Genomic DNA, 15450 nt, shown 5'->3' on the forward strand with positions numbered 1-15450 from the left:
CTTTATGCGTAGAGAATTTCCTGCATGAGGAATATGGACAAAAATGGACAAACATGTGAGTGGATGGAGCGACACCATGGGCTGGTGTAAAGGCTCTAGGATTCCGAGACCACCACGTTGGTGGGCAGGGAGCGAGGATGGATCAGCCATATATAGCATATATAATCAACCAAACACGTAGTTAAACAAGATTAATTTTTAGTTAGAAGATTAAAAAAAGTAACAAACTAAAAAGTTTAAAATAATATTGGTTGGGTGTCGTAAAAAAATACTGATGATGTGTAATATGGTTATTTGGACGTTTAGAACTAGATGTTGAGGTTGCTAGAATTATAATCATGGTTGTAAAAATCGTGCCTAGGCGTCGAGTAATCACTTACCAACTATTCACTGATTAATTACTATTTGGTCAAACATAAAAGTTTTATATATAAAATTTGGTATATATATATATATATGTATATTTGTAAATTACATATACATTTTAATCTGATTAATCCCTGTTAGTCGCTAGTCTCTACCCCATCCCAACGCTAATTATAACAAGTGAAAGGATGCATGCATACTAAGATTAAAATGTCAACCGGATTAGAGCTCTTATATGTAAGTCACATTTGAGAAATTTCACAAATGAACTCCGTATACAACTGAATAACCAAATCAAAGCTAGATAACTAAATCAATTGAAAATTGATTTTCTTCTATGATTTATATAATCGTCTATATGTACTTAGGCATGTTCATGAAACCGAAATAATCGTTTTCATAAGATGTTATAAACCTTGAAAAACGAATTATAGATATCCGTTTCTTTTAGAGTAAATTCTATAACCCAAATATTTTAGTCCAACGTATTATAATAAAGTCCAAATTTATTATAATAATCAATCAATCAATCATACCCAGTTAAGTCCCACCAAGTCACCAACAGCAAAGCTATAAGTAGGGTCTGGGGAGGGTGGGATGTAGGCACACCGTACCTCTATCCAACGGGATAAAGAGGTGGCTTTCAGAGAAACCCTCAGCTCTGTAAGACATATGTATGAGGCAATATATAGTAAATGAGATAATAATAATAATAATAATAATAACAATAACAATAATAATAATGCTAGTATTAATAATAATAATAATAATAATAATAATAATAATAATAAAACAATACTAGTAATAATAAAATAATAATAATACTATATGGTGTGTGACAAAATAAGGTAAATAGGAGACCACCCGTAGTGGGTGAGTTTTGTGTAGCGTTTAGGAGGAAAACGCGGGGGGTACCCCCCCCCCTGCGTTATATGATTTTTTTTGCTACGTTGTATACAAAACGCGCAGAATGGCACAAAAATCAAAAATGGACCGTTGTATATTACCGTTGGTGAATAAATAAAAAAAATATTTCTTTATATATTAAACCAACTAATTCCCAATCAAAACTTATCAAATTTATAAAAATTCTCTTTCAACTCTACAACTCTATAATTCCTTTACACAAAATTTACCATATATGGATCCTCCATCTATATATAAACAGTTTTTCGGGCCCGACCAAGAAGCCGAGGACGTGGAGGAGGAACAGGCGGTTACGAGTGCGATTATGCTCGCGACACAGTATATGAGTTCCGTTACGGGTGTCATTAGCTCTCCACCCCCCCGTTTCAAAAAGAGCATATATCGAACCAGATCGTGCCGAAACCAACCACCGGTTGATGGCGGATTACTTCTGCGACTCACCGAGATACAAGAACCCGAAGACCTTTAGGCGCCGTTTTCGGATGTCTAAAAATTATTTATGCGCATCACCAATGATTTGGAGCGTGAGTTTGATTACTTTAAGCAAAAGCCTGACGCTCGAGGGATGCTAGGATTCACGGCTATTCAGAAGGTTACGTCAGCCGTGCGTGTGCTCGCCTACGGAAACACGACCGACATCAACGACGAGTATTTAAAGATGGCCGAAAAAACAACTCGGGACACCTTGGAGTATTTTTGTTACGGTACGTTTTGTTTTTTTTTTTAATAGTTTATCACTTGTTTACTGTGATCATTTATTTTATAAAAGTTTTGTAAAATATAGGAATATTTAAACTATATGGACCACATTATCTGAGAGAGCCCAACGTTAACGATCTACAACGCCTTTACGAGGCACATACAAGGGTTTCCCCGGCATGATAGGGAGTGTAGATTGCATGCATTGGGAATGGGCTAATTGTCCAACTGCATAGCGAGGTCAATTCACACGAGGCGACCCAAAGGGACCAATTGTCAGCCTTCAAGCGATCGCTTCATACGACCTTTGGATTTGGTCGGCATTCTTTGGTGTTCCCTGTTCCAACAATGACATAACCGTCTTAGAGCAGTCTCCTGTGATGGAGAGTTACATTTCTGGGACCGTTCCCATCGCTTCGTTTTGGGCTAACGATAACTTCGTTTTGGGCTAACGATATCGTTTTGGGCTAACGATATTTATTTATTTTATTAAATAAATATTACAAGAAAATAAAAAAAAAACTATTCGTCGTTGTTGTCGTCGTCGTCTTCGCCCTCTTCGTCGTCGTCCTCGTCGTCCTCATCGTCGTTTTCATCGTCTTCGCCATCGTCGTCGTTGTCTTCATCATCGTCTTCATTGTTGCCCTCGTTTTGATCATCGTTTTCACCAGGAAGAGGTCGATACATCCAAAGATGTTGGACAATCCTCCTTCAGTGCGTTATGTATCTCTCTTGACCGCACGGAATCCGAGTTTTCGAGTCGTTGCTCCATACTTGCACGGAATCCGAGTTTTCGAGTCGTTGCTCCATACTATCTGGGTGATGGAATATATCCAGAGTTCGCGATAATTGTTAAAACATTCAGAGACCCGATGGATGAAAAAAGACAGTATTTTAAGAAAGTGCAAGAGTCTGCGAGAAAGGATATCGAGAGGTGTTTTGGTGTTCTTCAACAACGATGGCATTATGTTAAATATCATTGTCGTCTGTAGTCTTTAGAAAGAATGAGATCTGATATATATGCGTGTATCATAATGCATAAAATGATCATCGAGGACGAGGGAAGAGTAATATGTCCAACTTTCATGCCGGACCCGGATCCACCACGGACTCCGGCAAGTATGGAGCAACGACTCGAAAACTCGGATTCCGTGCGGTCAAGAGAGATACATAACGCACTGAAGGAGGATTGTCCAACATCTTTGGATGTATCGACCTCTTCCTGGTGAAAACGATGATCAAAACGAGGGCAACAATGAAGACGATGATGAAGACGATGATGAAGACAACGAAGACGATGGCGAAGACGATGAAAACGACGATGAGGACGACGAGGACGACGACGAAGAGGGAGAAGACGACGACGACAACAACGACGAATAGTTTTTTTTTATTTTCTTGTAATATTTATTTAATAAAATATTATTGTTATTTGATTATTCTTATTAAAAATTAAAAAACAAAAAGTGTAAAAGTGACTGGGCGCCACATGGCGCATAATGCCTGGATGTGGAGAGTTATGACTACAGCCTGTTTTTGTACAAAACCATAACTCTGACTGGGCGCCACGTGACGCATAACCCCTGGTAGTGAAACTTTATGACTACACATGGTCTAAGGAAGGTGCTCATTTCTCCCTAAAAATCTTTAACTTTAATAATATTTCTCAAAGAATTCATATCTCCAACCATGTCCTCGAAAAGGTTTAGGTCTACCAAATCACGCCTAATCCTCTCATCCCAAGTCAATTTAGGTCGTCCTCTACCCCTCCTCCCCTCTATAGTCATATTTTCTACTGTATTATAATAAAGCAGTTATTATTATTCACCGAAATGAGGCCAAATTTATTACAATGTTCAAAAAAAATCGGCTCATAAGTTTCAAAAACCGAATGGTTTTAAAAAACTAAAATACCAAAATTTTGCTTTTTGATTCGGTTTTACTGAAACTGGAAGTCTCAGAACACAAACTATTTAAACAAAATCTAACTAGCTAATCGGGAAAGATATCACATGCCATGATAACATGTAATGTTGTTATGGACATCGAAGTTGATCGGTGAGGGTCAAAAGGAAAGTGAGATTCCAAGTTTCCAAAATTGCACATATTATCAACCAGCAAACTAGCAAAGTCTTACGAGGTTTTACACATGTCCATTCGAGCATACACATCTAACATGTAAAACGACAGCCCTAAGAAACAACTCAAAAGCATAATTACACAACTCTTAACCTCAACACGAGCCAGGTGAGTATATAGTCGACGCCGGTCAAAAAGCCTCATTCCTTGTAAGATATATGTTAAAACATAATACATCATCTTTCTAAATACACAGCTAGCTCAGCATTTTCCCTTGCAAGATATTTCCAGCATCTCATTCTGCAAACCACAATTACATCATAATCACATCATAACACGCATGCATTCAAGAAAAGCACATAATATCATATAACCACATCATTCAAAATAATTAGTCACCAATTAAGAACATTACCCTTGTGAAAGTATCAACAATCCCAGTCACCAAGCGAGGAAGATGAAGGTTTTTCTGCTACACGATTAAACAAATAAATATATAATTCACAAAGCTACTACACTTGTTCTTGATAATCTTGATCAAACTCACAAAGGCATGTAATTGATTCTGGAGAAACGAAATCCTGATTCTCTTTTTCACCAGATTCGACTTGCTTTTGATTTTCATGTGAGTTTTGTTTGTGTGCATTTAGAGTCTTGCTTCTTTTGTGCAATTGACCATCGTTAACTGAATTATCCTCTAGACTTTTCCGAGCATTCTTGGTATGATTTCTAGCACACTAACATATACAAATATTGTTAAAATAATATTATTACACCTACAAAAGATTTGAGAATAAATTTGTAACTTGCCTCTTTTAGCTTCATAGTGCTTTTTCTATAAAGCAATGCAGGAAGTAAGATACTAGTTGGGGTGTGTAACACGAGCATTCCACTATTTTTGTTTTCAACTAGATACTTGGATCCCAAGTTAGCCAGAACATGCAACCTCTACAAGAAACTGGAATCATGAATCCTTATCATGATAAATTAGCATATAATGCAAAAAAAAGGCTAAAACTTACAGAGGTTTTGTCAACATCAACTGCATCTTCAGCCATCTTGATAGCATTAAATATATTATGCAAGTCAGAAACAACGGCATTGATTCGATCCTTATCACCGTCTACAAAAGACGGGTTGAGTAGTGCATCGACGGTAAAAGCAATTGGGCTGAAAAAATAAAGGAGGTGTGTTAGATAGATGTGGAAACGAGTGGGTTGGATAACAGGTCAAAACCAGGTCTTGTCAAACAGGTGCTTCTGGTACATTTTGATAAACTTTTGTTCAAATTCAATTGAGAACAACTTACATGGATGGTCAACGTCGTATGTCCAAATTTTGGTTTTGGTCCCCAAGTTCTAGAAACTACATACTTAGACCAAAACTATGCATGAATTTAATATGTTTGGTCCCTGAAGTTGATGCCCGTAAAAATTTTCTGTTAAGTGCGTATGAAATGACCAAATAATCCTTGGAATATTAAAAGAAAAGAAACAACCCTGATTGGCATGTTTCAATTAGATTAATTTGTCATGCGGGGCCCACCACTAATATATATACTATTATCTTACTAAAAAAAGAGGTGAGCACTGAAATTTAGATTTTTTTTTTTTTTTAAAACATTTGAAAGGTATTTTGGTCATTTCACACACACTTAACAAAAAGCGTTGACAGATATTCACTAAAGGACGAAACACGTTATATCCGTGCATAGATTTGGTCCAATCGTGTAATTTCTCAAACTTTGGGACCAAAACCAAAATTTGGACATACCATAGGGACCATTCGTGTAACTTTTTCTTTAATTAATTTGTGTTAAATATTAATACAAAAACGATATTACTTCTATTACATTCCAACTTTATTTAAATAAAACGATTTAAGAGGTCAGTTAAAAATTCACTTTGACCCTTTTTAGCTTAATATTTTTGATTTAGCAATTTGACCCATTAAAATAAAACATTGCCAAATTTGAACCACTGATTAGTAAATAAAAATATCAACATGTTTACTTACCTGAAAAAAGAACCAAAATTCTCTTCATTTTCAGAATCTTGTGAAGGAAAACCAGTATCATGGGCAAGAATGTGAATTAAAAACATCACTGAGCATACTGGATTATCAGTAGCATCACGCTTTACAGTTTTAGTCCGGGCCACTTTAGCTTCTAAGTGACGGCTTTTAATAATTTCCTCCATATAATTTAGTGACTACAAAGAAAATGGTATTGAAAAATAAAACATGAAAAAACAAAAACAAATTAATCACAATTTAACATACATCATCTTTTGGAGAACCTTCCAATGAATCAGAAGCAGCCAATGCAAAAGCGCATGCATATTTGCAATGAAGAACGTTATTTTTTAAAAGCTTATATGTTTTCTTAAGAAACGACTTCCGTACCAGAGAAGAATGATCCTGAAAAGAGGCAACTTTGATGATATCATATTTCTTTCATACTGATTATTTATATTTATAATTTGTATATAAAATAAGAGAATTCATCTACACTCCTAGTATCATTTCAGAACTCCAAAAAAAGTTAGGAACTTCTACGAACTCATAAGAGCCAAACATTTTTTTTTATTTTTTTCATATATTAACATTGTTTGAGACTAGTTTTTCCATATTTTATATATAATTTTTTTATTACATATAAAATCACAAGTTTACAGATGTGTGTAAAAACTAATTTTCATAATTGTAATCGTAAATATAGATATAAAAAGTGATAAAACAACACTCAAATAACATTTACAATTTTTTTTATAAAAAGCATTAGTTACTAAGAGTTCCTTCAAGTTCGTACATGATTTAAGAGTTCTGTAATGATACTCTCTCTCTCTCTCTCTCTCTATATATATATATATATATATATTCCCAATGCAAACTTAATATCATATATGGCCTTAAAGACTAGTTGAATATCACATTACCCATATTTAACCTTAATAAAGATTTGAATTATAGCATATCTTATTTAATAACTTTAAATTTAAGTATAGGTAAACATGTAACTTTAGAGTTTTAGAAAATAAGGGTAAAATGGTCATTTCTTAACTTGTTTCTAGTGAAATGGGTAAATTTGAGATTTTAACTAGTTTTTGAGGGGCATATATGATACTTTAAGTTTAGATTGGGTGTGCGTGCGTGTGTGTGATAGTTTGGAAATTGAAAGATTTAGGGGTATATATAAAATTCTCAAAAAACAAAACTATAAAAAGATTCCAACCTTGGCCATCAAGACTGTCTGACAGTAAATATCTGCAGGAATATGCGGGTCCCATAATTGAGAAAGGTTGAGAACAGATGTAGCTGCAGCTAATCTGAGATGATCTTTGTCATTTTTACTGTATTACACAAAGCATGGGGTTAGACAAAAACTGGCATTGTCCATTTATGCACTATTAAATGGTTAGATGCATGTGGTTCATGTTGTATACAAGTAAAATTTTTATAAATTCCAATAATATGAGTATATCTACTAACTAAACTCAAATATACACTCAAAATTAGACCACTTCAACTTTGCTTCAAAAAGACTCATACCTAATGAGTGTGCCATTGGAAATCTCACCCCTTGAAAGCATCGGTGATATAATGCCAAGTAATTCATCTATTTGACGAGTGACACCTGTGCGCTGATTTGGCAAAAAGCTTTTGACGAGTGTTTTAAGCCCAAATATCTGAAAAAGGAAACATTCAAAAGCCAACTTTATAAAGTTACAAGAATATACCTAAAAATGTATTGCACAACACAAATAATTCTCATAACATGGTCAAAAGGTCAAGCAATGCTGCACACCTTCAATTTGCAAGAAGTACTGGAATCGCATGCAAGACCGGAAGAACCTTGAATGTTTGACCTTCCAACCTAATGATAGAATTCAGGTGATATTTTATACCATGTTTATAGGTAAAAATGATTAGAAAAAAGGTAGTACGACAAACAAAAATAAACATACCTCTTTTACTAGAAAGATATTGTCGAAAATATAACGAGTGATCTCTTCAGCATGGGATTCAAATGCAGAAATAGAATGCTGAGCCATGCAACCCAAAGACTGTAGGACCGTAGGGGTATGCGGCCCACTTTCAAGAGCATCCACAAGCGTCTAGAAACAATAAGATATTGTAGAGTGTATGAGTTTATAATAAAGAATAACATATACAAAAAGTCTTGATTTCACTCGTAATCTAATAGATTGTAGACTGTGACTATAATAAATAAAGTAGCTAGGGGGCACTTGATTAAAGAGAAGGGGGGGGGGATACTAGAGAATGTGATGAGAATTCCTTTGTTGTTGGTATTATTACCTTTCTTATAAATCTTATTAATGCTATTTGGTTCATACAGCTAACTGTCATAGTGCCATATATATCATCATCATCATCGTACTCAGTATATCCCACCAATAGCAAAGCTATGGTAGGGTCTGAGGAGGGTAAGATGTAGACAGCCTTACCTCTACCCCATGGGGATAGAGAGGCTGCTTCCGGTGAGACCCCCAGCTCGATAGTAGTTTTGCATCAAGCCTTGGACATATTACATAAGGCACATAGCACTCAATCATCGGGACGCCGGCTGATTGGTGCATGTACCCTTGTCTTTCGGCTATCAACGCCACCACATGATGCCTGATTAACCTTCCATCACTTTTAACGTTATTTTCACGAAATTAGTAAAATAACGTCAAAATTAGTGCAATTTTACTTTTGCCCACCCGAGGGTTCACACATATATACATTATATGCGCGCACCGCAAGCAGGGCACACATAGTGCCATATATATATAAATACATATGCAAACACACATTTTATATGAAATTATGAATAATTATGAACAAATACTACGCTTAATTATTAATAAGTATATATATTAACATAGCAAATATCATCATCATCATCATCGTACTCAGTATATCCCACCAATAGCAAAGCTATGTTAGGGTCTGAGGAGGGTAAGATGTAGACAGCCTTACCTCTACCCCATAGGGATAGAGAGGCTGCTTCCGGTGAGACCCCCGGCTCGATAGTAGTTTTGCATCAAGCCTTGGACATAAAGCACATAGCACTCAATCATCGGGATACCGGCTGATTGGTGCATGTACCCTCGTCTTTCGGCTATCAACGCCACCACATGATGCCTGATTAACCTTCCGCCACTTTTAACGTTATTTTCACGAGATTAGTAAAATAACGTCAAAATTAGTGCAATTTCACTTTTGCCCACCCGAGGGTTTACACATATATACATAATATGCGCGCACCTCAAGCAGGGCGTAATATTAAAGTTATATATATTAATATAAGTTACATACATGCATACAATGTAATATACTTGGATAGATTAAACATTAAAAATATAAATAAAGATTAATATTAATGTTAATGTAAATATAAGAAATATTTACTATTAGCTTATGTATGTGTGTATATGCAATCATGTATATGTATATGCATTAAAAAAATGACAAACTTTTTACCACAATAATTTTACCATACCTTGCACTTGCAAGGATTTAAACCCATCACCACACTTGTGAGAGGGCAAACACCATACCACTAGACCAATTGGTTATGGGTAATTATAAAAATATACGTGTATATCATATATGTTATTTGTAAAAAGAGGGTTTGTTGAGCTCGAAGTCTCATTGGAAGAGAGAGACCTCTCTATCTCCGGGGATAAAGTAAGGTTTGCCCTCGCCTCATCCTGCCAAGATCATACCTTACAAAGATAGATACAGAAAGTATAAATGCAAAACAAATTAATTGATTTGTTAAAAAATAAATTTAAAAAGAGTTTTACATTTATACTTATTATTTTCTATAGATTCTTACCCTCTAACATGTCCAGCCAAGCACTCCCTTATGAGAAAGAAAAAGAAAAGGCTAATATAATTAAACCTTGCACATGTATGAGAAAGTGAACTGTTGAGAAGTAGCAATTAATTCACTGATTGCAGAGATTGCAAGCTTCGCCTGCGCACGAGTTCCATTTAAGCAGATCCTCTCTAAGAACGGGTAGATAACTCTACACATAACATATGAATGTTTAACTTCAAGTCAAGAAAACATAGTGCCACAAAAGGATAACATTAGGATTGGCTAAAGTCAATAGTGGATTACTTGAGGTCAACAGAAATATGAGGTCCAGCTTTAACTAACATTTGAAGCAGCTCATTACAAAATGGTGATTTCTCTTCTAACAACAGTGTGCAGAACTGCTCCTCAGAACCTCTCAGAAGTAGCGGGAAAACGGTAACAATAATCTAAATAAAAAACATAAAGTTTAGTTAGTTTAAAACATAAGGCAGAGTTTTGCTAGTTTAGTTATTTGAATATTAATTGATGCATTTTATACACATTAAATCCAATACCATAAGAAGTGACACGCAAGCCTTCTTTAAATTGCTCTGTCCAAATTTGTCTTCAGAAAGATGATCAAGTATGCATCTCACGTGATCAGAACTGAAGATATTTAACGAACATTTTGTGGCAAGTGATTGTAGAAATTCAAAATCCGTACGAAGGCCCTTGATCTTCCTGACAAAAGTATCCTTTATACAGAGAAAAAAAATAAAATATATTATTACACTTTTATTAAACAATAAATTATTGTTGTAAGAGCAGAAACAAATACTGCTTACTCTGATGATTTGTGAACTTTCAAACTTCGGTTCATTCATAATATCTTTGATTGTGTTAAAAAGGTCAAGATCTTTCCCCAAATGTAACTTACTAAAGCACTCGTCTGCTTTGACTTTCACAGGGAAGCATTCTGACATTTTCGCAAACAACTTTTTGATTACTTCTTCCTCTTGCCCAAATACATTCTGCTGAGCGAGAGACATTATTAGACACTACATACACTGAACAAAAAAAGAGTAATAGAAAAGAAACTATTAAACTTGACTTTTTGATATATATGTGATGCTATACTATTTAATATAGCAGCATAAAATAAACATTTTAAAACCTTTGCTTTCGTCTGAATATCCAGGTAATTCTGAATCCCAGATTGCAACCTTCTTTTCTGACACAAAACAGCGGTTAGTGCCTTCTCATGAGCGGGGGTAAAAATGCCATTCTTGTGAGCTGATTCCGAATGTGAAAACAGAAAAATCCAGTGCCTAATTCTCTCCTCCATCGAAAGTGAAACAGGAAACAAATCCTCTTCAAGCACATGTTCTATGTTCTGAACGCTGAGAAACACATTTCACAAAAAGTTACTGTATGTAAACATTAATACTTTTGACAAAAATTATGTGACAATAATTGAATAAACATACCCAAACTCTGCGTCGTTGTCGTAGCAAAGTAACAAAATACCACATATGATTTCTTCAAAGTCAACACTCAGTTGAAATATGCCTTCAGAACATCTAAAGCAATAATCATGATAGGCGCCTAATAGCAGTTGCATTGCTTTCTTTCTAACAAATACCTTCATAAAAAGAAACAAATGAATATAAGTTGTAAGAAAAAGTAATCAACAATTATTAATTAATATACTTTGGTTATAAATAAAAACCTTTTTATCACGCAATCTTTTAGCAGCCTGAGCTATCATTTCAGACGGTACCGGTCTGAAATTAGACTTTGCAAGATCACACACCACAGCAACTGCTTGTGTTCTAACTTTATCATCAAAGTCCAAAAGGCGACCTTCAAGGGCAGCTAAGAGAACACATAAAAAAATAAATATTTACATAAATTACCAAAAATAAAACGTTAAAAAGCAGTTAACTTGCTAACATACACAGAACCGCAGTAGATTCCTCTCCTGGTGGATTGATTAAATAAAAAGATTTAGCACATAATACCGCAATAAGCCTAACTGCAGTTGATTTATCAGAAAATCTATTTATAAACTCCATAAAAAGATTGTGGTTTTCTTGTGCAACATGATGTCCGGGAATTGAAAAAAGTTTTCCAACACACTTGACAGCTGCTATCCGAACATCAACCTGGTCAGTCTGTAATTATAAAATAAATTTAAAAAAACAAATAAGTTGATAAAGTCGGACGTAATAATTTGAGTTTGCAAAGCAGAAAGAGAAAGACGGACCAATAATTCATGAGTTAAGTTTGGTACAACATCAATAAGCGTTTCTGGAGCACACCGAATGATTTCATATATGACAGCATGATATGATACTTTGAGCTCACTGTTAACACTGTCTCGATCGAAAATACAACGGTTAAGAAAACGACGAATATACGGTGCAAGGGCCTCTTTGCAATTGTCAATAACAGAAACCGCCAGCTGCAAAGAAGCTGGAGATGTGTCCTGAAAACAGGAGTAAATGATTGACTATTGGACACAATTATACCAGCAAAACTTTACAATAATAAGACGAGTGAATAAAGCATGTGTAACTAATAGTAGCAAATTACCTTTTTGTCCTTTAAAAGATTACGCAAAATTACTTCTGTAAGTGCTTGAAAAAGTTTCTCCTCTAAATCTTCCTCCTTTAAAATAGATGACATTATCGATGACATTGCACCAAATACATTTGAAGAATGTTCTTTCCTGCAAAGCAACGCTTACTGTGACTTCAACAATATAAATAGTCAACGATGCATATACAATTATTAAATGTCTTTTTGAGCAAGAGCTAAAGTAGCTCCGAAAAAAACTGTTATTATCCCTATCAAAGAGATAAAATTCATTATGCGGGGTACTTGTAAAGAACTTAAACGTGACAACGGTATGATAATACGATATGATGACAATGCTGCAGTTGTGATTGATCAAGAAGGAAATCCAAAAGGAACTCGAGTTATTTAAAACTCTAAATACTTAAAGCAATGATTAATTTGCATACTGCAAACTTACAATCAAGCAAAACACACAAATAAAGCATATGAATTATGAATAAATAGGACTTCCACTCATATATGATAACACTGTTCATACCTTATCACACCAAAGAATATATTGAACATCTTCGGGACTAAATCTTCACATATCTCTAACATTCGCAAATAAATTTTGAATTTTTCAATAGCCTCCAATATCTCTACCCTCCTTGAGTAATATGGACTCTTTGAATCAGCAAGCTCCCCAAACGTACCCAATAAGAGTTGAAAGATGCTCTGAAAAACATGATTAAACATCAGATATGTCAATAAAACACTGAAATTGCATTTAAGTCAAACCATTTACCCTGAAATCTGCATCACTAAAACCAGGTTCTGGAGAAAGAATCCTAAGTATTTCACATACACAGATGGAAACCAAATGCCTCACATCTTTGTCCTTGTGCTGCAGCAAGCCATGTTTGAATATAGAATCGCTCAAGGGCTTTACAACAGGCTTTAGTAGAGCTGTTTGTGCTTTTAACTCTGGCAATGCACTTGCTGCCGGCTGCCAAAAAACAAGATACAACGTTAAAGAATTAAAGAGCCCTTTTTCATAACAAAAAACTAAGTGTCATCACAGTTTCTTCAACTTGCTACTCATGAAGTAATCAACTGCAAACGAGCCGAGCCGAGTTGGAGCTTGACTAAGCTCGAGCTCGGCCCATTTAACTTACACAGAGCTCAAGCTTGGCTTACTTGCTTCGATCTCTATTTCTAAAGCTTAAGCTCGGCCCGTGAGATGTTTTGAAAGCTTGAGCTTGGCTCGGGCTTGGCTGGTCTACTCTCTATTAATTAATTTTTATATATTTGTAATTATTTTTAAATATCTTTTTCAATTATAATTTACATATAGCATAGTACATATTGTTTAACTATTTTTCCATAACACTGCATATATTAATTAAAAATTATATCACTTACATAAATGACACACTCATGCACTGGCTCGTTTATTAAACGAGCTTACTTTTAGGCTCAACCTCGGGGTCGTTTAAGCCCAGCTCGATTGAGCTTTTTCATGAGCTAATTCAGTTATGTTTACAATATCATTCAAAATATAAAAAATCCTCAAAATAACAATAACAACTTGTCAAAGGCCAAGGTTTATCATTACATCAATTCTCACAACAAAAACAACCAATAGAACCAACTGCATGTACAATCCACTGAACCAATTAACACCACAAACCCTAAAACTAACAACAGAACACACTGTCTTAGTTCAACACGTCTACATTTCATAGCCAAAAACTCAAATTAGGGTTTCAGTAAATATACACCTGCAAAAAGTCGAATTCGATTAATATAGACCTAATTATAAGTTGAAATGAAAGAATTAGGCTCTGCATGCAGGTATATAACACAGATCAAGTGGTTGCAGATAAAATGTAATCAGTAGGAAAGCTTACTCGGAGTATTTTAATGAGGAGGTCTTTGTTAGGGCAGTCCTTTTTGGCGGAGAGTTGTTTTCCGGCGTCGCGAATTAGCGTCGATGCGGCGTTGCCGTCGGCATCCGCCATTGGTAGGGTGGAGTGTGGTTTGGGAATTGGGAGGGAAGGGGGTGTTTTTCAATAGAGTGTGAAATGAATGCTGAATGGGGGTTGTAATTTATAGACCTGGAATTGGGGTTAATTGTTATTGGATTCCCTTTTTTATTGTGTTTTGGTGGTTAAATATGTTTGAAATGAAAGTTAGCACTTTTACGTCTTGTTGTTGAGTTTTATAATCAAGGAAAGAAAATAAAATGAGAGGGATGGATAAGAAAGGGAAGGGAAAGAATGGAAATTTTTTTTAATTAGATGTGTTCTTGAGTGGGAGAAAATTAGAGGAAAGGATAACTATGTTAAATAATAGTTATCCTTAGTAATCATCCCATTTTTGAGAGGATAATTTATTGGGAAAATACATTAATTTAATCATTCCTAACTCCTCCTACTCCTTTCCTTTCCATCCTAAAAAAACTCAAGAATACCCATTTTTTAACTATCCTTAGTTTTCCTTTCATTTCTCTCCTTTAAAAAACTCAAGAATAGGGCGTTAGTAATAAGTAATAACTTAATAACCGACCGGTTTTGTGATAAGGCTGGTTTTGTGATAAAGGTTATGAATTTTATTCATATTTGAAATATAGGTTAGAATAAAATAGATAAAAATAACAAGGATTGGGTTTGATTAATAAGGTCGGGGGTAATGGGGCGCCATTCAGGGGACGCAAACTAGGTGGCAGCGGGCTATGGTCACTACCACCCTCACGCGAGCAAGGGCGCGAAGGCCTGGGGCGAGCCGGACCACTGAGCTAAAACTAGTCGTTGGACATTGGTTTGCTCAAAAGGAGCCGTTGGGCTTGAGTTTAAAAAATATATATATATTTTTAATTAAAAACCCTACCACTATCACTATAAATAATAACCCCATTTTATAAAAATAACACACCAATCTCACTCCCTTTCTCTCTACTATTATTTACAAAACCTCTCTAAATTTCTCAAATTTATAACCATGTCGGG

General features: G+C 35.1%; 1 protein-coding gene across 4 annotated transcripts; it reads right to left on the reverse strand.

The window, feature by feature from the left end:
* Window positions 1–4078: 4078 nt before the first annotated feature.
* Window positions 4079–14573, reverse strand: LOC143553532 (sister chromatid cohesion protein PDS5 homolog B-like). 4 transcript variants are annotated; one of them, XR_013138846.1, is made up of 24 exons: window positions 14353–14572; window positions 13248–13448; window positions 12999–13177; window positions 12476–12611; window positions 12147–12368; window positions 11838–12054; window positions 11610–11755; window positions 11368–11522; window positions 11055–11280; window positions 10726–10914; window positions 10456–10635; window positions 10205–10347; window positions 9983–10109; window positions 8037–8186; window positions 7877–7945; window positions 7621–7757; window positions 7304–7421; window positions 6352–6489; window positions 6088–6281; window positions 5094–5241; window positions 4882–5019; window positions 4619–4808; window positions 4487–4540; window positions 4079–4371 (listed from the first exon to the last, which is right to left on the reverse strand). XR_013138846.1 is itself a non-coding variant. In XM_077043517.1 (24 exons), the coding sequence occupies exons 1-23, from the start codon at window positions 14461–14463 to the stop codon at window positions 4500–4502; spliced, it is 3558 nt and encodes a 1185-aa protein (XP_076899632.1). In that variant the 5' UTR covers window positions 14464–14573; the 3' UTR covers window positions 4079–4371; window positions 4487–4499. The 4 variants fall into 4 exon arrangements, 3 of the variants coding, with proteins under 3 accessions (XP_076899632.1, XP_076899631.1, XP_076899633.1); XM_077043517.1 differs by having other exon boundaries at window positions 4487–4543; window positions 14353–14573; XM_077043516.1 differs by having other exon boundaries at window positions 4079–4543; window positions 14353–14573.
* Between the last annotated feature and the right edge of the window lie 877 nt (window positions 14574–15450).

The sequence above is a fragment of the Bidens hawaiensis genome, unplaced genomic scaffold, assembly GCF_021521415.1.
Source record: "Bidens hawaiensis isolate Kalapana, Puna unplaced genomic scaffold, B.hawaiensis_p1.1 tig00017259_1, whole genome shotgun sequence".
NCBI lineage: Eukaryota > Viridiplantae > Streptophyta > Magnoliopsida > Asterales > Asteraceae > Bidens > Bidens hawaiensis.

Excerpts from the sequence above, each read along its gene's own strand:
- LOC143553532 (XM_077043517.1), bottom strand. The coding sequence starts at position 14,463 with ATGGCGGATGCCGACGGCAACGCCGCATCGACGCTAATTCGCGACGCC. Across the intron at positions 12,055-12,146 it reads ACTTAACTCATGAATTATTG|ACTGACCAGGTTGATGTTCG; the intron begins GTCCGTCTTTCT and ends TTATAATTACAG. Across the intron at positions 10,348-10,455 it reads CTTGCGTGTCACTTCTTATG|ATTATTGTTACCGTTTTCCC; the intron begins GTATTGGATTTA and ends TTTTTTATTTAG.